General features: G+C 54.4%; 10 protein-coding genes across 10 annotated transcripts; 6 read left to right on the forward strand and 4 right to left on the reverse strand.

The window, feature by feature from the left end:
* Positions 1 to 616: 616 nt before the first annotated feature.
* Positions 617 to 2,668, forward strand: AB675_10861 (uncharacterized protein; the record flags this gene model as incomplete). Its single annotated transcript, XM_018139660.1, has 1 exon — positions 617 to 2,668. One exon carries the CDS (start codon positions 617 to 619, stop codon positions 2,666 to 2,668), a length of 2,052 nt encoding a protein of 683 aa, XP_018000859.1.
* A 635-nt stretch (positions 2,669 to 3,303) lies between these two features.
* On the forward strand, positions 3,304 to 4,927 carry AB675_10862 (uncharacterized protein; the record flags this gene model as incomplete). The annotated part of the gene is made up of 3 exons (XM_018139661.1): positions 3,304 to 4,229; positions 4,287 to 4,507; positions 4,560 to 4,927. 3 exons carry the CDS (start codon positions 3,304 to 3,306, stop codon positions 4,925 to 4,927), a joined length of 1,515 nt encoding a protein of 504 aa, XP_018000910.1.
* Positions 4,928 to 5,534: 607 nt separating this feature from the next.
* Positions 5,535 to 7,287, forward strand: AB675_10863 (Carboxypeptidase-like protein; the record flags this gene model as incomplete). Its single annotated transcript, XM_018139662.1, has 3 exons — positions 5,535 to 5,972; positions 6,025 to 6,112; positions 6,167 to 7,287. The coding sequence occupies 3 exons, from the start codon at positions 5,535 to 5,537 to the stop codon at positions 7,285 to 7,287; spliced, it is 1,647 nt and encodes a 548-aa protein (XP_018000765.1).
* Positions 7,288 to 7,904: 617 nt separating this feature from the next.
* Positions 7,905 to 8,516, reverse strand: AB675_10864 (uncharacterized protein; the record flags this gene model as incomplete). The annotated part of the gene is made up of 1 exon (XM_018139663.1): positions 7,905 to 8,516. The coding sequence occupies one exon, from the start codon at positions 8,514 to 8,516 to the stop codon at positions 7,905 to 7,907; it is 612 nt and encodes a 203-aa protein (XP_018000818.1).
* Positions 8,517 to 9,725: 1,209 nt separating this feature from the next.
* AB675_10865 (uncharacterized protein) lies at positions 9,726 to 10,823 on the forward strand (the record flags this gene model as incomplete). Its single annotated transcript, XM_018139664.1, has 1 exon — positions 9,726 to 10,823. The coding sequence occupies one exon, from the start codon at positions 9,726 to 9,728 to the stop codon at positions 10,821 to 10,823; it is 1,098 nt and encodes a 365-aa protein (XP_018000676.1).
* Positions 10,824 to 11,139: 316 nt separating this feature from the next.
* Positions 11,140 to 11,832, reverse strand: AB675_10866 (uncharacterized protein; the record flags this gene model as incomplete). Its single annotated transcript, XM_018139665.1, has 2 exons — positions 11,140 to 11,690; positions 11,757 to 11,832. 2 exons carry the CDS (start codon positions 11,830 to 11,832, stop codon positions 11,140 to 11,142), a joined length of 627 nt encoding a protein of 208 aa, XP_018000726.1.
* Positions 11,833 to 12,655: 823 nt separating this feature from the next.
* On the forward strand, positions 12,656 to 13,015 carry AB675_10867 (uncharacterized protein; the record flags this gene model as incomplete). Its single annotated transcript, XM_018139666.1, has 1 exon — positions 12,656 to 13,015. The coding sequence occupies one exon, from the start codon at positions 12,656 to 12,658 to the stop codon at positions 13,013 to 13,015; it is 360 nt and encodes a 119-aa protein (XP_018000582.1).
* A 666-nt stretch (positions 13,016 to 13,681) lies between these two features.
* AB675_10868 (putative aldehyde dehydrogenase-like protein) lies at positions 13,682 to 15,590 on the reverse strand (the record flags this gene model as incomplete). The annotated part of the gene is made up of 2 exons (XM_018139667.1): positions 13,682 to 15,316; positions 15,366 to 15,590. 2 exons carry the CDS (start codon positions 15,588 to 15,590, stop codon positions 13,682 to 13,684), a joined length of 1,860 nt encoding a protein of 619 aa, XP_018000632.1.
* An 818-nt stretch (positions 15,591 to 16,408) lies between these two features.
* AB675_10869 (uncharacterized protein) lies at positions 16,409 to 16,769 on the forward strand (the record flags this gene model as incomplete). Its single annotated transcript, XM_018139668.1, has 3 exons — positions 16,409 to 16,459; positions 16,513 to 16,593; positions 16,650 to 16,769. 3 exons carry the CDS (start codon positions 16,409 to 16,411, stop codon positions 16,767 to 16,769), a joined length of 252 nt encoding a protein of 83 aa, XP_018000858.1.
* A 224-nt stretch (positions 16,770 to 16,993) lies between these two features.
* AB675_10870 (uncharacterized protein) lies at positions 16,994 to 17,623 on the reverse strand (the record flags this gene model as incomplete). The annotated part of the gene is made up of 1 exon (XM_018139670.1): positions 16,994 to 17,623. One exon carries the CDS (start codon positions 17,621 to 17,623, stop codon positions 16,994 to 16,996), a length of 630 nt encoding a protein of 209 aa, XP_018000659.1.
* Between the last annotated feature and the right edge of the window lie 949 nt (positions 17,624 to 18,572).

Here is an 18,572-nt window from a genome sequence, read left to right on the forward strand (position 1 = left end):
CGTGCATGAGAGTATCACAGGGACAGAGCGTCTTTGGACCTGTTGAGGAGACTGTGCCTGCCTGCAAAGTCGTGGCGCATGGGCAAATAGTCATGGCGGATTCGAAATCGCGCTTGGACCTCGTACTGAACAATGCAATGATAACAACCTAGTACATGGCTGCTCAACGCTCAACAGACTTGCAGCCAATTGATCCTGTATTAGCTTACGAAGGCAGCACATCACGCAAGGCGCTCATCACGAAGGAGCTCATCAGCGCCCAGAACTTTCCTGACTGTCATTTCCTCTGTGAAACGCATGCTTAGCCCCGGGCCACTTGAGCGAGAGGCATCCCAACAACCAGATTCACTCATTCGGGATATGTGTGATTGGGTGTCAAGCCAATTAATACTACGAGGCGATCACAGCCCGGACTTAGTCGGTCTTACGGATTGAGAAGGCAAATTTGCATTACTTCACGTCATTTTCAGGCAAACACGAGAAGTTTTGACGAATGAGTCAATGCTTGGACAACTCGATAGCCTAGTACTGCTCGACCGATCTAGAAGGTCTTGTTCATGGCACTCCGCGCTGTTCCTCTCTACATGTCTTCGTTGTCCGCTGTGAATGTATGACTATGGTCAACCTGGAAGAACTCCCGGCAGAAGTCCTGCATCTCATCGTGAACCATCTGTCGACCGTACAGGCAATCACCTCTCTGTCTCAGACCTCAAAGAAGCTCCACGCTATCGTCTGCGGAGATGAGTCCGTCACGTACAAGCCATTTGTGGAACGTTCGTTCCCATCGATTCCTACCCCCTCGACATGGAGGGAGGTCGCCAAATTCCTGACATCTAGATCGCGAGCGTGGGATAGAAGGGCTCTTCTTGTGAGAGAGTGCTGCCCTCCCGAGAATCTGCAGCTTCAATGGCGGCCCAACAACGGAAGACGACCCCAGATGGGCTATGTGCCTGCTCTAGATAGCTACGACGACCTGACGGGCAACTCGATCGCCAATCGTCGGGAAACAGTGGCGTGGGGCGCCGCCGGAAAGATCTTCGTCCGCACCACTGACAGAGAGTCTAGGCGCTGGAGGTCTCTCAACTTCGAGGACGACGATGTTGCGACCAATGATATCCTCCAGCTGAGATTGCTCAGGCCTCATCAGAAAGCCACGGACGCGGAAACCATAGTGTTCCGACGTGCGTTTGGCGAAGTCGCCACATTAGAAACAGCCGATAACGAAGCAGGCTTCCATCAGCATGCACGATTCACAGGGACTCATGCAGCTCAGTTGATAGCAGTCAACGACGAGATCTCCCCTGTGCTCGCAATCTCGTCAGCCGTTCGGCTACAGCTATACAAAGTCCAAACACCAGAGGCTGATATCGCACCACTTGAGACGATCGAACTGGACACAACGCGACCTCTATCTGATCGTCGAGCGCGGAGTCTGCAATTCCTCAACTCCGGCACAGTGGCACTAAGCACAACATCACATGATCGCGACCTCTCACTAGAAGACCATCACATCCCAATCAAGGTCTACGACATCAACGGCACTCGGCTTTCGGATGTCGCCACGCCGCTGTGGTCGAGTGCGCCCTGTGGCTGGAAAAGCCTAGGATCGCGCCAGTACGTGCACATTCTTCTACCTCTGGATCATGGTCATCGAAACTCTAATGGCAACCTCTTCCTCTCCGGCTGGAATACTGGCTTGGCGCGCCTCCACGATACGCGCGCGCCCGAATCGTGTGTCGCTCAATGGGAAGACACTGTCGACACCGGCCAGATTATCTCCCTCGCCGCAATTGGTCACGAGCGCTTTCTCGCCGGTAGCGACCAGAACGCATGTCTCAAGACCTTCGACCTTCGCAAGCCCGGCGACCATCGCTACTCGTATCTCGATGCCCGAAGGCCTATTGTACCACACCCAACGTCTCCAGCTAGGGAGAAGCAGCAACAACGGCTTGCCTTGACCCCACCACAATCCTTAGACTCGCACCAACGACGCTACTCTCATCTGCCGCGCGATGTCAACTACTTCATCTCCGTTCGTACGTGGCGCTTCCAGTCCCTGCGCACGTCACTCCCACCAGCTACGACCCATAACAACACTGTCCCATACTCTGGCTCCATCTACAGTCTCAGCATCCCCTCACCGACTTCCCCAACCATATACGCCGGCATAGAGAACCACGTCCTGCAACTCGACTTCACGTCCACTGACGACATCAAGCGCGGTCGCAGTGGGGTTGATCATGTTTCAATCGGCTCACAGGCAACTCATGAAGCAAAGCATGGGGGCGGCTGGGGGAACGGCGTCGAATCCTTCCACAACACAGTGTTCGACGTAGCCAGCTATGAACGCCCTCGTCCCGGCTACGAAGCCACAGACGCCGTACTGCTGAACAAGCAGGTAGTCTGGCATGAGCTCGATGCTCAGCCGCAACAGAATCGCGAAGCCGAGGACGCTGGTTGGGATAGAAGATGGCGGCTTGGGAAGAGCGTAAGAAAGGACGGAGAACGGAAGCAGAACGACATGGGGCCGACTTGGGGAAGAGGAGGTGGTCACAGGCGGGGCAACAGTCGCGCTGCTGGTGGCGGTGCGGCTGGGAGGCGAGGCTCTGCTTCGGCAAGTGGTGGTGGTACCCCTGCTTTGGCAGTGAGGACACATCAACAGCAGTAGCACTGTCGGAAGTGGCCCGAAATGCAGAACAGCAGGGGGAGTAGTATATCTTGAGCCCGTCAACAGGCAAGCTACCTCAAGCACCAGTGTTTCGTACAGCTCAGCATCCTGCTATTGCTAGATCAGTGTGCTCAGGGTTAGTGCTCGGGTTCGGCTTGCTAGGAAGGATTTGGGGATGTGGTGGCATGATAGAGCAACTATAAATATAATAGCAACATTGCGCAAAACCGCCACTGGGCTGACCGCCTCGCTGTGGGCGCACAAGACAGATGATGTTCCGTACCGAAGTCGCAGTGGCGCGGTAGAGCTTACGACGTAGTACTCCGTGGGTTTGGCGATCGACACAGATCTCGAAGATGCAGCCTCGGCTCAACTCGGCGGAACCCCGCCTACGTAATTTCCTCCACACTCTGAAGCATGACATCCTCACGCCCATCGCCGACGGACCTCAGCTATCTGTCGGGACACTCAACGTACCTGGGTAGTAGTCATAGAGTATCGTACCAGGCTATCACGGAGTAAGAGCAACAGAGAAGACGGCAGCGCAAACAGCGCAGCATCGAAGCAGTCACGACTAGGTACCTGCTCCCCATCCTGGACACAACAAACCCAACTCATCCCTGAAATACAAAACCATGTCACCCCAACCAACAACCCTCGACTTCCACTACGACATCTCTTGCCCCTTCGCACACATTGCCTCCCTGCTCATCCCCGCCCTGCAGACCCGTCACCCAAACCTCCAAATTGCCTACCGCCCCGTCCTCTTGGGAGCCATCTACCGCGCCACTGCCGCCCCACAGGGCGCCGCTGGCTCTGCTTCCGACACATTCAACCCAACTAAGCGCCATGTCACTTCCAAAGCTTTTGTCCGGACAAAGGCCAGGTTGGGTGTTGTGCAGAATGAACCGAAGCGCCATCCGATGAAGACGACGGGGGCGTTGAGGTTGTTGTATTGTGTGGGTGATGGAAAGGAGAGGGTGGTGTTGACGAAGGGGCTGTATGATGCTTATTGGGTTAGGGGGATGGATGTTAGTGATGTTGCGACTCTGAAGACTGTTGTGAGGGAGTGCGGGGATTTGGCAGAGGGGACGAGGAATAAGCTGCTGGGGATGTTGGAGGACGGGAGTTTCGAGGGCGCCAAGCAGAGGAGGGAGCTAGAGGAGACGACGAATCTGGCGGTGGAGAGGGGGGCGTTTGGTGTGCCGGCGTTCTGGATTGAGGCAGAGGAGTGGACGGATAGGAAGACGGGGCAGAAGAAGAAGGGGAGGCTGTATTGGGGCCAGGATAGGCTGCAGTTTGTTGAGAAGGCGCTGTTTGCGCTAGAGAGGCGAAGTAGTGTCAGTGGCCTCCCAAGGTTGGAGAGCTTGGTGCCGCGTGCGGTAGCTATTGGGAATAGAAAGGTGCCAGACGGACAGGAAGCTAAGATGGAGTTCTGGTACGATTTCTCGAGCCCGTGGGCATTCCTTGGGTGGACGCAGCTTGCGAGGTTGAAGCGAATATTTGGGTCACAGCTGAAGATTGAGATGAAGCCGTTCTTGTTGGGGATTCTGTTTCGAGAGTATGACGGCTCTGGCCCTCGAGCAAATTTTGCAGGGCATGGCTAACAATGCTACAGGATCGGCGCGCCAAACACTCCCATGGCAGCGGTTTCAGAAGCGAAACGCATCTACTCACAGCTCGACCACAGCGACTGGACGAAGTGGTGGAATGATGTAAATCACCAAGAGGGCAGGCCTGACAAGAATATCGATTTCTACTGGGCAGACATCTTCCCCATTCGGACGCCCACAGTGCTTCGCGCAGTCCTTGCCGAACCAAAATTAGTTGATGTTCTATGTAAGTCCCAGCTTCCACTCCAGCAAGATTGAGCAGCACACTGATCATCCAGTCCGAGCGTGCTGGGAACGCAACAAAGACATGTCATCGGATGAAATCCTCCGCGAGGTGATCGCGGAAGCCGGCTACGACGCAGACGCAATCATGAAATCCGCGAACAGCGCAGAGATTAAGCAAGATCTTCGAGCGAGGACGAAAGAGGCAAAAGACATTGGCATATGTGGTGTGCCGAGTTACAGGATCTTCAGGCGGCAGAAAGGCCAAGTAGGGGTTGATTGGAAGCTGGTCAGCGACATCATATGGGGACAGGACGACATCGCGGCTGTGGAAGATTTGATCTCTGGATGGGACGGACAGCAGCAGGTTTCGGTGGCGATCGAAGAAGTTGAGGGGCGCGGCGAGGCGAAGTCTAAGCTATGACGAGAGGGCGTCGGCGTAGGATCGTGGTCTCTGCTAAGCGGCCTTCCGCGCCAGCTTAGCATTGGTCTGCCGCTATGGTTGCCAAGCGTACACAGACACTTGACACATAGCCTCGACCCAGATCTGGTCCGAACCATCGATCGTCGACGTCGAGGCCGAGAATAGATATTCGGCGGTCACCAAGCATATTCCACAAAAGCGTCAACCTTTTTCGGCCCCATATACGCCATAAGAGAGTTGGTTCTACCTATCAAGCCCTCCTCGGACTGGGGCGGAACGTCTTGGCAGTGACGAAATGAGCGGAGTCGCGCGCACGCCTAGCCCATATCCGGGTCTATACAACGCTCCCAAGCATTTTCTTAGCCAAGTACGTTGTATAGATGCCGCCAGGCAGTGTTCTGTGGAGCTCGTTGACAGCTTGGGAGATTGCCCGTAAAGATGGCTGTGATTTTGTGGTAGCCACGATGGGAGGCAAGACGCGACTTGGGCGGAGGCGTGGACGTCCTGTGCCTCTCATGGACTCAGACCAAGCCAATATAAACATTCCTGGACACGACGTTCACAACCCTGAGCATTCTGAAACATTTCTGTAATTATAGACCTCAACATGCATAGCGCACTGCAATCGCTTATGATACTGGCAGCCGCCGGGCTGACACTGGCACAACTTCCCGCCACAATCACGGACCACAAGAAGATCGATCTAGGAGATGGCGTTGGAGTCCGATATAAAGAGCCCAAGCTCTGCGAAACGACCGAGGGGGTCAACTCATACTCTGGCTTCCTCGATATTGCTGAAGATAGGCATTTGTTCTTCTGGTTTTTCGAAAGCAGACGAAACCCTGAGGAGGACCCTGTGACCCTGTTCTTGAATGGAGGTCCTGGAGCAGATAACATGGGAGGTCTGTTCGACGAGGTCGGACCGTGCTCGCCGAGCGATGATGGTCTGACGACAGTGTTGAGAAATGATAGCTCATGGAACGAGATCTCAAATCTGCTATTCATCACGCAGCCGGTCGGGGTGGGCTTCTCTCATGGCTTCCTGGTAAGTCTGTCACCGTAAACAGAGGGCTGTGCCCCGCTGACACTAGTTTTAGGAAGAGCTGTCAATACCCGACCCAACGGATGCTTCTGGCAAGAGGACACTGGAAGGCCGCATTGCAAACGCAGATTTTGTCAATCTGAGTAAGCCCCCCTCCGGCACTTAGTACGGTGCATGACTGACTGTTCGCACCATAGACACAACCGAACTGGCAGCGGATGATATGTGGGCGGCCATGCAGGCATTCTATGCTGCTCTCCCCGAGATGGCTCCCAGAGTCAAGTCCAAGACCTTCCACATGGGCACGCAATCGTACGGCGGACACTGGGGCCCTGGCTTCTTCAATCGATTCAGGAAAGAGACAGAAGCTTTAGGAGACGAAGCTCCATTTCAGATCGGCTCGCTCATGATCATCAATGGCATCACGGACGCTTACCTTCAGTATCCCTCGTTCCCAAAGTTCGCCATGGAGAACACACATGGCGTGCATCCACCTCCCCTAGTCACCGCATACATGGACTACTCCTTGCTAGCCGAAGTCAATGGGTGCCTTGCCATGATCGAGACTTGTGAGACTGCAATCAATCTGGCTCCCGAGTCCCTCCACTTCAAATCACTGTGTGCCGAAGCTGCGGCTGTCTGTCGCCATACTGTCGAAATGCCGGCACAAGCAAGCCTGGACTTCCACAACTATGACATCACGAACGACATCAACGCCACGAAGCAGCCATTTCCTCCTGGAGTCTATCCAGTCTTCCTGAATGTACCGGAGGTCCAGGCAGCGCTTGGGGTTTCCAGCAATTACACTGTGGGTGTTAACACGGAAGTATACGGCTCGTTCTTGTTCACTGGGGACTTCGTCAGGCGCAAGCAGCGTATCGACCTGGAGGAGCTGCTTGATGCTGGAGTTCGCGTAGCACTGTGGTATGGCGACAAAGACTGGGTGTGCAATTGGCTTGGCGGAGAAATGCTTTCGCTGGGAACTAACTCCACGCAGTCCGAGCAGTTCGCCAGTGCAGGGTACGCGCCGATGACGGTGGATGGCACTCACTATGGTGATACCCGAGAGTACGGCCACTTCTCATTCACGCGAGTGTTTGATGCCGGTCATGCTGTTCCATTCTACCAGCCGGAGGCATCGTTCGCGTTGTTCGAGCGGACTATTACCGGGAGAGACCAGGCGACGGGTATGGACGATATTAGTGAAGACTATGCGACAGAAGGTCCCGAAAAGTCGACATACAGCCAGATCAATGGTGATGGGAAGCGAGCGAGATTTTTGATCGACATGGTGAAGAGCGCGAAATTCAGAACATGACAATGAATTCGTGCTCGAATCTGAGCATGAGCTCACACTGCAGTACAGTGTGTAGAGAATATAATTGTACCGAAAGGCGACCTCAGGAAGAACAGCCGACGCCAAGAAAAGAGGACACTTGGCAGGAGCAGCAGTGCCACTGCTGCTTGTAATTGACATTTATAATTATGTGTAAATTTGGCCGTATCATTTACGCATCAGTATCGTTTCACTAACAATAATTGACGTGCTAGGCCTAAATGAGTGACTTTCTTGGGCCTCTGTATAGGGCCAAAGGCCCTGGCAAAATTTTTTATTCATAGAAGGTGCTGACTAAGTCAGCTTTCTTATTCAGTTAGCGTGTAATTACTGAGATCACGTAAAACTTCCAATGATGTCTGTGAAGCCTGGTAATTATATTGAATCGATTTTTACATAATTACAGCACCCCTGAGCAGCACAGGAGCGGCGCCCGGACAAACTTCTAGGCGATAAGCCCCATTATGTCTACGCGTCAATGACCTGGGGACTACCGAAGTACTTTGTGTTTGGAGTTCGTTCTGTTGCGCGCACAACATCCTCAACATCCTCCGTTCCATCACTACTGTCTAGTGCTAGCACTGAATGCAAAGGTTGCCCTATGACAGCCCTCCAGTGGACTTTCCCCCGTTAACATACTTAGGCGCGACAGGGTCGGGCTTCGTTAGCCCTCCGCCCATGCCGCTGAACCCAACAATTTCCCATCCATGTTGTTCATTATAAGCTGGTGGCGCGGTCCATGTTGTGTTGTTGATACTGTTGCTGCTGCTCCCAACCCAAATGTTGTTGTTGTTGCTGCTTCCACTGACCTCACTCATCGTGCCTCTCTCACGCCTCGGGTTCAACCGACGCGTCAAAATTTCGGGATCCTCTGCGAGTGCACGTGTTGCGTCTCCACGAGCCCGTCGAGGCGCGCCACTCTTCTTACACAACAAGTAGGCGATGACAGGCAAGAGACAAATCCCCGCAACCAACACCACCCAGCCTCCACGATGAATCCACCCGGACAGGCTGTCGTGCCAGGTATTTGTGCCTCCAATACTCCGGGTGTTGGCCTGGATGGTGCTGTTGCGATGGGAGTCGAATTTGATGTCTCGCATGATCTCTGAGACGGACGGCAGTGCGCGGCCGTCGAGCTCCGGGGGTGTGTCGAGCTCCGGGGGTGCGTCGAGCTCCGGAGGTGGGTCTTTTGCTGGGGGTTTGTTCGGCATTGCGGTTGGCCATATCGGTGTGCACACGCGAGTTTTATCCTCGTACTTGCAATGCATTGTCCCGTGCCACCATTCCATGATTACCGCTGCTGATGGTGGACGATCCGTTGGTGAATGTGATGTCTGATGGAAGGTCTCGAAAACGCCGAGCTCGAAGGCGACGTCCGTCGATTGAGGCTATTGAGGAAGGAGGATCAAGGTAGGGGGGTGAACTGCACAATGCACCGACTAGTAGCATTTTCTGTCGATGAGGGTTGTTTTGACGGTGCAGGACATTAATTGTGGGTGGAGCGGACTTTGGGATCACGCTGAAATCAGCTGAATACATGTCTGTTCGCTTCCTGGAAAGTGTATGTGGTATACAGACCGACATACGTCGTCGGGGATTCGTCTCAGCAGGAAGAATAAGATTCCCAAGAGCTGTGCCTGATGTACGGAAACTTTGATGAGGATCTTAAAGGTGCTCAGGACACCTGCTACCATCGCCATCGCAAATGCCATCCCTATTCTTAGCATGATATGCTGATTCCCATACATGCTCTACTATCTCAACTGTGTCGAAGCTATTGAGATTGTTTAGGTGTGAGAAAGCAAGCACCAGCCGTCTCGCTCTCACTGATGAATGTGCCATAATGTAGCCCCCCGATTAGGAAGGAGCAAATCTGGCCTACCTCTAAGCCTGAGTGCTAGATATAGCTTCGTACTACCTACCACACATTCATCACATTGATAGACACGTTGTGCTGTACCAGCCTGGGTGCCTCCAACGATCAGCGATCCCAGACATGGTCAACTGGGATTTCGCAATAAGCCACTAAAGAGATTTTGAAGGACCCGACGTATCCAAGTTCCACCAACCACTGATCGCTTCTTCTATCGTCCACGTGCCACCTGCTCAACACAGACAATGGCCGGGCATCTCTCTACGACATGGTGCTGAGAGGCTGACTATTCCGATTTTGTGCCCAATTCGCGAGCCCGATGGCACACAGCTGTACTTTGTGCGTACTGGCTCTGACGTTAAACAACAGCCATAAAGCAATTTACACAGCGCGATGCATCGACCATTGTCGATGCGATGTATAAAGTGGCCTCACTGCCGCGGTTGCGTTGTCCATCATAGGTGATTGCCTCGCGGCCTGGACTTCCAAGGTTGTTTCCGCTCCGTGAACTAGACTTACTTGATCATTGCACAGGGATATAGAGATCATGGGCATTGACGCCGAGGCGCCACCATCTGGACCAGCCAAGACACAACGATGGCACAGCTTCAACCTTTATCGCATCCCGTTCACCGCCTCCAAGATGCTTCTCACGGCATCAGATCCCGAACACACACCACTCTACTATGTCGAGCCCGCCCTTCGTGCTGGTAAGACGGGAAAAGCAGACATTACCCTGTATCGACTCTTCCCTCCAGACTATATCTGGCCCAATGCTAACCGACAAAGTCCAGACATCATTGTGAATGGAGTCCCCCACGATGGCCGCAAGCTATCCGCCCAGAACGCACGTGAAATGGGCAAAGTTGTGGCAACAGCGCACTTCCGGCACACTCAGAAGAAGATCGGACTGGCTTATGGTGATCCTGGCCGCACTGAAGTGGTCGGTATCATTTATTGCGACCCGAGGAAAGGAGAACTCCAGCGGGAACACCGAGGCTTGCAGCACTGGGAGACGATGAGCAGACACAGTAAAGGGCGGTACAGTTTCGTGATGCCTTCCATCTCGGTCGGACAGCACGTCCTCGGGTCTACCAAATTCGTGAATGATTTTGCGAATCCTTTCTCCAGCAATCCAGCCAGCGTGCCAGCTGAGTCGGACGAGCACAGTGCGCACAACATTGGCCGCGACGACTGGTGGGAAGACCTCGATAAATCTCCTTTTGATGCTCACGGACATGCGACCACCGACAGCTACGAGACCACCCCATCAGCATCCACTACATCGAGTGTTCGCGACAGCAGCATCAAAGCGCCCAGCTCTACTCCAACCTCCAACCCACACGCGCCGCGCCACCTTACATGGAAACGCACTCACTCCCTCGCCTCCGGCCTCGAAAACGCCGCCCTCTACCGCCTCGCTAGCGTGGCCAACTTCAAGCTCGTCGACGACCACACGGGCCAAATATTGGCGGTCTTCGAAAGCAATGGCCTCAAAAGCTTTCGGAAGCTGGGGAAGCTCAAGGTCTTGAAGGGCGAGGGACGCGGCAGCTTGAAGGATGGGGAAGGTGTAGACGAGTGGTTGCTTTTGAATGCGTTGTTGACGAAATGTGTGATTTGTGAGCAGATGAGGAGGGATGGGTGATGTTTCAGGATCCCTGTGGCAATGGCGCAAACCGGCTTGAAGGCAGGCTTCCTCATTCGATATGTGGGGGCGGTAGTGCAACAATTCAATGAACAATGATCCGAGTCTGACCTGATTATGCTAGCATTTTATTGAATCCTTACATTTGGCGGAAGTAACGCTCATGTCATGGCTGTTTGTTGAGTTTCCCCGGCCATGACCCTCCGCTACCTCCTGATATCCAGTGTTGATGATCTACAGGACGACTCTGTCCACCTCATCGCAACCACAATATTGCCCAAATCAATCAAAGACTCCAATCCACGAAAGCACCAACCTAGCTACCCATGCCACTGCCAGCACCAGTATTCTTGTACGGCACGACCTGCCCATTCACCGACATGACCGGCTGATCAGCATCAATCCCCGTCTGACGCTTAGCCTTCTTACTACCCATCCCCGTCCCAGCTCCAGTGTTCGAGAAGGGCACGACCTGACCATTGACAGACATGGACGGCTGGTCGGCACTTGGAGCCTGGCGCCTGTCAAGGAAAGGGGTCTCCTGTCGCGCCTTCAACTTCGAGCCCATACCGCTGCCCGCTCCGGTGTTCGAAAATGGGACGACTTGGCCATTGACGGACATGGACGGTTGGTCAGCGCTCGGGGCCTGGCGCTTGGCTTTGGCTTTCTTGCTGCCCATGCCGCTTCCTGCTCCGGTGTTCTGGTAGGGAACGACTTCGCCGTTGACGAACATTGAGGGCTGGTCGGCGCTTGGAGCCTGGCGTCTGTCGAGGAATCGGATCTCTTGGCGTGTCTTCAACTTGGTGGTTGTGGTTGTTGCATTGACGATCTCGAACGGGATGGGTCCGAGTGTGACGCCAGTGGCCGCTGAACTCAGACGTCAGTCACGATCGCAAAGAAGAACCGTCTCGTCAGCAGGCTTGCAATCCTCACCTTGACGTTTAGTATGGGGAGCGGCAGAAGTGATGGCCAGAATGGCGAAGAGAGTAGTCGTGATTGTAAGCTTCATGATGTTGGTCTTGATCTAGGATTTGTTATAGGCTGTGGGATATAGTTCGTTATATGGCGTTGTGATGTTATGGCGGAATGCTTGCTTCCCACGGGCAAAGGAACGTTAAAGTCGGCCGGCGACGTGAACAGAAAGGCAAGACCAGAGAAGAAGACAGAGGATCGAAGCACTCTGCACACAAGAATGATTGACCAAAGAACGTAGATGCAGAAGCACAACTTGGAAGGAGAGCAGGAGCGCAAGCCAAGACACACCAACAGCCCTTCCGGCCAGTTCATAACAGCTCCCCTATAAACCTACCTCATCTCGAAGGGAAACCTAACGACCGATCTTGCGAACGTTGTGACGTTGAGAGCGTTCGAGGCGATCCATGTTGATGCTCCCAGTGTATCAGTGCGAACACATATGGGCAAAAAAGGGAAGTTGTGGGGTTGACCAAGGTGGGCGAAACGCGGCTGAGACGTTTTGGTCGTTCGGTTCATGCGGCGGACCCGTTGCCGGAGCTAGAGGTTTCCGTGCGGTCAGATTTGCTGGCCTGGATGCAAGCTGGCTGATGTAGAGCTTGGAAAATGGCTTCGGCCAGGCAGAGGATCCTCCGCATGATCATGCTTTTGGGCAACGGAAGGACAGAGGAGTTGGTGGTAAGGTAGAGGGAGTGAGGTTAAGCTTCCAGGGGTTCATCACTACGGTCGCTCCTGCCCAGGCCTTTACGGTCGATTGCAACTACTCGACGCGCAGAATTCGTTCCTCCGCAAAACCTCCGACGTCCATCAATATCATTGCTGGACACGCCGGCGGAGTGACATACCACAGTCACTACAACATGGCAGGAGAGGCTCGCCAGCACGCCCGGTCTCTCTACCGGGCTCTTCTCCGCGAACTACCCCCTCGCCTCACACCCACCACTCCACCCTCGCCTCTCCGTGATAGCATCCGATCGCATTTCCTCAAGCCCACGGCCACCACTACAGACGCCACAGAAAATGCCACAGGCCACTCACATCATCTCGCCCGCCGGCAAGAAGCAGAGCAGTTCATTGCCTACCTCAAAGCTCAACGAGTGTACGGCGAATTGCTTGAACGATACAACCCGGGAATGAACATGGACGAGGAGGAACGGGTCAGGTTGAGTGCGCGGAGAGTCGGGATGGAGATGCCTGTTGACTTCAAAAACCTGAAGTGAAGGCTCTTCGATTTGGCAGCATCCGTAAAACGGGCAGCTTGAAGGACCTCAGAACCCGACGACGGAATCCAATCCTCGATCTCGACTTCGGATTTGAGCTGATTGGTGCCCTCTCCAGTGGCGCAGATATTGCATCTGCTGGAGGGACGAGCGTTTCTGGAATGACTGCAGTGCTGACAGATCAGCATGCATCCCCTGGCGAAGACTGTCATGCCACCGTGCCACTCAGCTCCGCACGAAGCACGCTGCGGCTCATCCTTCGGAGGACTCCTCTAGTGGACGGACAAAAGCGGTACCAATCTGAAGACGAGCCAAGCTTATGGGCACATGCTGCCGAGGAATCGAGCTCACTTTAAAACCATGTCAATGACCAAGTGCGGCCATCGTGGCTGAGATGCGGAAGGGGTCACAAAGCACGTTGACTGGGTTGGTGGAAGCGAATTGCCATCCGAGTCCTGAACAAAGCGATGGTGGGGAGCAAATAGCGCCAATCAGAGCATCACGGCAGGGACATTGAGGTTAGCGGACTGCGCTACGGCTATGAATAGCAGGAAGTAGTCAGGGCAGCGATGCTGCTACTTAGGCGGGCTCTCAGTAGAACTCGCTCGAATTTCTTGGCCCGCGAGCCGCAAAGCATAGCTTTTCAAGAACAACGCGTTTCCAGCATCACCTCTCCTCGCCTTTGCTCTTGCTCAAAAGCGAACCCATAAGCTGCCTCATGCCCCTGACCCGCTCCATCACCCCAACGCCATACCCCGTCCTCACAATCCCCCTGACAGCATCCCAGCCCCTCATACCCTCCACCGGATATCTCAGCACACCAGGTATCTTCGTCTGAATCCCAAGAGCAGCCGCCCAGCCTGCATCCTCGCAAACACTCTTCAAATTACACAATCCCCTCAAACCCTCCTCGCCACCAAACCGTCCATACCCACTCCCACCTCGCCCGCCAAACGGCATGCTGCAGACATAGAAAGTCGCGAAGTCATTAACCGCTACATTGCCTGCTCGAATCTCCTTCACGCATCTCTGTACGTCTTGCGAATTATGACCGAACACACTCGCGCCGAGGGCATAGGGCGTAGAATTCGCGATCGCGATCGCATCGCTGACGGAGGAGGCGCGCATGAGAAGGAAGACTGGCGCGAAGAGCTCCGTTTGGGCAATCGCCATGTTGTGCGTGACATTCGAGAGCAGGGTTGGGAGGAAGTAATGGCCGCGTGGATGCTGCGGGTGGGCATAGCGAGTTCCACCGCAGTGAAGAGTGGCGCCTTCTTGGACGGCTTGGTCGATCAGACCCTCGAGGCGGGAGAAGGAGCGCGAGGAGATCATAGCGCCCATGTCTGGTGCGGAGGCGTCGAGGAGGACGCTGCCTAGGCGGAGAGATTTGATCGTTGGAAGAATGTACTCGAGCAGTGCGTCGTGGATGTTGGGCAAGGCGATGGCGCGTTCCAGCCCGATACAGTTCTGCCCGGCTGATTGAAAGAAGCCGCGGAGGAGGATGGAGGCCACGCTCTCGAGGTCGGCGACGGATTTGGGGTCGTCGAGGATTATAGCGGGATCTTTCCCACCAAGCTCAAGTATGGTTGGGGTCAGAGATTCGGCAGCGGAGGCAGCGACTTTGTGGGCGACTTCGCGGCTGCCAATGAAGGTGATGTGTGCGATAACAGGGTGGGAAGTGAGGTAGTCGGCTGTGGAGGGCAGGCAGACGATGGGTTGGACCAGGTTGGGGTCATGCCCACAAGCGACGAGGGACTGGCGAATGAAGGATGTGAAGTATTGGGTGCTCCAGCATGTCAGTTCGCTTGGCTTGACGACGATGGCGTTGCCTGAGAAGAGCGCTGAGATGATGGGCGAGATGAAGTTGTGGAAGGGATAGTTCCAGCTCACGCACGCTGCGACCACGCCGAGTGGCTCGTAGTAGACCGTGTTCTGCTTGTAGGACATCAATAGATTCGTTGGTCGTCGAGAGGGCGCCAGAGCTTTCTCGCCGTGTTCGACAGTCCATTGCAGCTTCTCAACTGTGACGAGAATCTCGCCGAGGCCTGCATCGATCTTGGTCTTGCCGCTGTCGAGACAGCAGGCGGTCACGATGTCGTCCTGATGCTGGATGATATACCGTCTCAGGGTGTTCAATACTCGCCTTCGCTGGGAAAATGTCGTGGTGGACCATTTCCGTTGCGCGGCCGCAGCTTGAGCAATCGCATCATCGATGTCCTTCGTTGTCGCAGGGACTATGGGTTCAGTCTGGAGCAGACGACCATCCGCTGGACAGCGTGGGTAGATCTTGCCATCACTTATCTGATGTGTGTCAGTAACCACCAGAACGGCGTGTGAACGCCAGACGAACCTCCTCCCATCTGTGCTGTACCTCAGCCTCGCTTCTCGAGGCAATCTGCCATTTCTTGCTTAATTGCGCAGGGATTTCGACGGTGACATCTCGGGCGCTTTCAGACCAGGAATTGACCCATGTCCACAAACAGAAGGTGATCAGTACCACCAGCAGAGTCAGGAACGACTTCTCAAGAAGCAGTGTCCCATACTGACGATCACTCCATTCCTCCCATTGCTGCATGATCACACTTCCGCAGTAGAGCAGACTGCGGTTTAAGCACGCTTTGTGGCACAGGCCCTAGCTCAGGAACCGTTACTGCACAGCCACCTCCAGCAAAGCGTGCTGGAGACCTGGTCCTAGCAGAAGCTGTGGCGTACGGAAAAGGTTGCCGAATCTTCGATCTCACTCGATTCCAAGGCTCCTTACCAGCCACAGGTGACGTTGGCGTGCAGCTTTGACAGGGCGATCTCCCAGCATGAAAGCGATCCGTCAGAATCCCTGCTTTTTCGTTCAGCCTAACATTGGCTGCTAGCTGAAACACCTCAAATCTCATGGCGGTCACTGAGGCGTCAGACTGTAAAGCTGTTGTTTTCGCCCGTCTTTCGCTGTAATTCGAGCCACCAGGCCCAGTAAACTGACGTTGACGATGCAGGGATGCCGTGCGGTCATGCCCGGTTTTCCGGCCAGGTGATCACGATTTCAAAGTTTTGGATGCTCTGACTGGCTGTGTCTTCGTATAAGCGACCTTGAGGAGATTCGTGACATGGCAGAAACGAGGTTGGAGGCTGCTCAGCGTTGGCTCAGCGTTGCCCAAATGGAGACGAAGTGGCACGGAAGACCGTTCCTATCGCTGGAAGCGCACGAGGCAACGTCATAGTGTGCGGATGTCCTTTGATTCAAACAAACAGGGCGTGTGAACAGCAAGTGAAGATTCTCACATATATCACTCGTGGTGGGTCGGTCGTAGCTTCTGTCTCTTCTTCTTAACACACAAGCCACGAACTTTCCACGAAATTCAAAGACCTCAGCCAGGTCCGAAGTCAAACCACATCGCAATAATGGGCGCCGTTGTATCTTGCATTCGGGGCATGCTCCAGGCCATTGGCAATGTACGCTCACTCTGTCGTTATCGTACATTGAAACCTTACTAACACGTCTCCAGGGCATCATGGCCGTCATTCGAGGCATTGGAGCCATTCTCACTGGCATCGTCAACGCCATTGTCTCATTCTTCAGCGTCCTCGTCGGCTGCCTGACCTGCAACCGTGCTGGTGGTCGGAAGACCAGGACAACTCATAGCCACCACACGACGAGAAGCAGAGTATGATCTCGGACTCTCTCCTACGAGAAAGCATAGCCACGGAGAAGGGGACGAACGGCTTGTGCGAGAGGGTCCTTGGGGACATGCGAACAGAGTGAGAGGAACGATTCCGGAGTTTTGGTGTTGGGATACGCGCTTCTTTATTCTGCGTCAACACGACAGAGTCATGATACCCGACACAGATTCAGCTAGTGCTACAAGTTGATACCCATGTACTTTAAATCGACGTCCGCAACTATTCATATAATGCTCAGTCGCTATGAATGACGCAATGATATTGGAAATACTCAGATTTCTGTCCTTGAACGTATGCTCATAGCCGTCACTCGTCTCCGCTGACTTCTCGCACCGGGTGCCCACGATAATTGAGCTTGATCTCGACGTATGCAGTCAAGTCTGAGTCGTCTACGTGATGCTGTTGGATCACGTCCAAGCCTTCTAGCCCGATCCGTTGTGCGGCATGGTTGTACAGCATTTGGATCACTCGACCAGTGACAGATCGGATCACTGTAGGCTTGCCAGAGGGCGCCTCATCCGAGGCACCCTCAGACTGTGCCGCGTCTTCTGTTTCTGCAGGCACTTCCTCATCTCCATCCGGTCCTTCGGAGCCTGTCGGCTGTGTCTCGAAGGTCTCGTCCTCTTCTAGACATATCCAAACCAGACCTCTCTTACTCGCGCTAAGCGCAGTCAAGACGCCCTTGGTCGCGGGCTTCGTGCTGACCATGACCCCAAGGACGTCCTCGCCACGCCAGCCCGGAGGTGCTCCCAGGAATGCGCCCTCTAGTTCCCGCACTGCAGACGGCTGTAGACTCTTCTTGCCACGGTGACGCTTACACTGTGTCAGGACTCGTAGTGATCGCGTGTTCGGAGCACCCTCAGTTTGTCCGCCATCGGGAAGATGCCAGAAGCCAGCTAGGTCAACGCCGCGGTCTCCAGCCTTGCCTGTTCGCATGAGCTCAAAGCCATATCGCGCTAGTACTGTCTGGGTCAAATATTCGTATCTTGTGCCCAAGAATACATGTGTCCATGGTTTCAAGGAGATTCGGCGCGCATGCGCAAGGAATGTTGGTAGACTTGAATGAAGCAGATTTGGAGGAGTGAGGTTTGCAAATGATGCTGCATTTTTGATGCCGCGAGAGGATTTGAGGCCTGTGGGGGCTTCCGAGTTCAGTTCTGATCCGCCTGCTGCTTCTAAGGAAGGTGCAGGCGCAGACCGGTCGCTCACGGATCGATGTTTGGGGTGAGACGACCTCAACAGGAGTCGTTGGGTCGCGGGGTGCGCAGACGCGTGAAGCGTGCCTGTCCGTGGGACTGCTACATTCAAAGTAAGAGCTACGCGCCACAGGCCAGGTCGCAGTACCATTAGATCACGACTGCGGGTAGTCGATGGCGAAGTCGTCCTGGGACGCGCAAAGGAAGTCAACGGGAGCTTGGCATCAAATCGGAAATGTTTCCCGCGACGCGAACACCACATGTACACCACCACTACTTAGCGAACTTCCTTCGACGTTCCTGTCGTGCGTAATGAAGTGACAAAGCATGCCAGTGCTACTCGGTCCATTGACTTCATTCGCTCTACTGGAGGCTGGCAGAGTGCGATATCAAAGCATCCCTCGATTGCCCTGCGTGATGATACCTCGCACCTGCTCGATAAGGATGCAGAGCAGCCTTTCCGTCATCGACGCGACAGCCCCGTTCATCAAGGTCACTCACGGCCGTTGTTCTATCATCGCGTCAAACAGGTGATATTAGGACGATGCGACGCCAGATCCGGTGGACGGGGTGCTGGTTCAGAAGGACGTGCAAGTGGCTCAAACCTAAACTTAATCCATTGACTTTCGAGCTTCTCCAACGACAACAACCTCGGGGAAAGCAGAGGGGATGCATGACATCTCGAATGC

The sequence above is a fragment of the Cyphellophora attinorum genome, assembly GCF_001299255.1.
Source record: "Cyphellophora attinorum strain CBS 131958 chromosome Unknown Contig11, whole genome shotgun sequence".
Classification (NCBI taxonomy): domain Eukaryota; kingdom Fungi; phylum Ascomycota; class Eurotiomycetes; order Chaetothyriales; family Cyphellophoraceae; genus Cyphellophora; species Cyphellophora attinorum.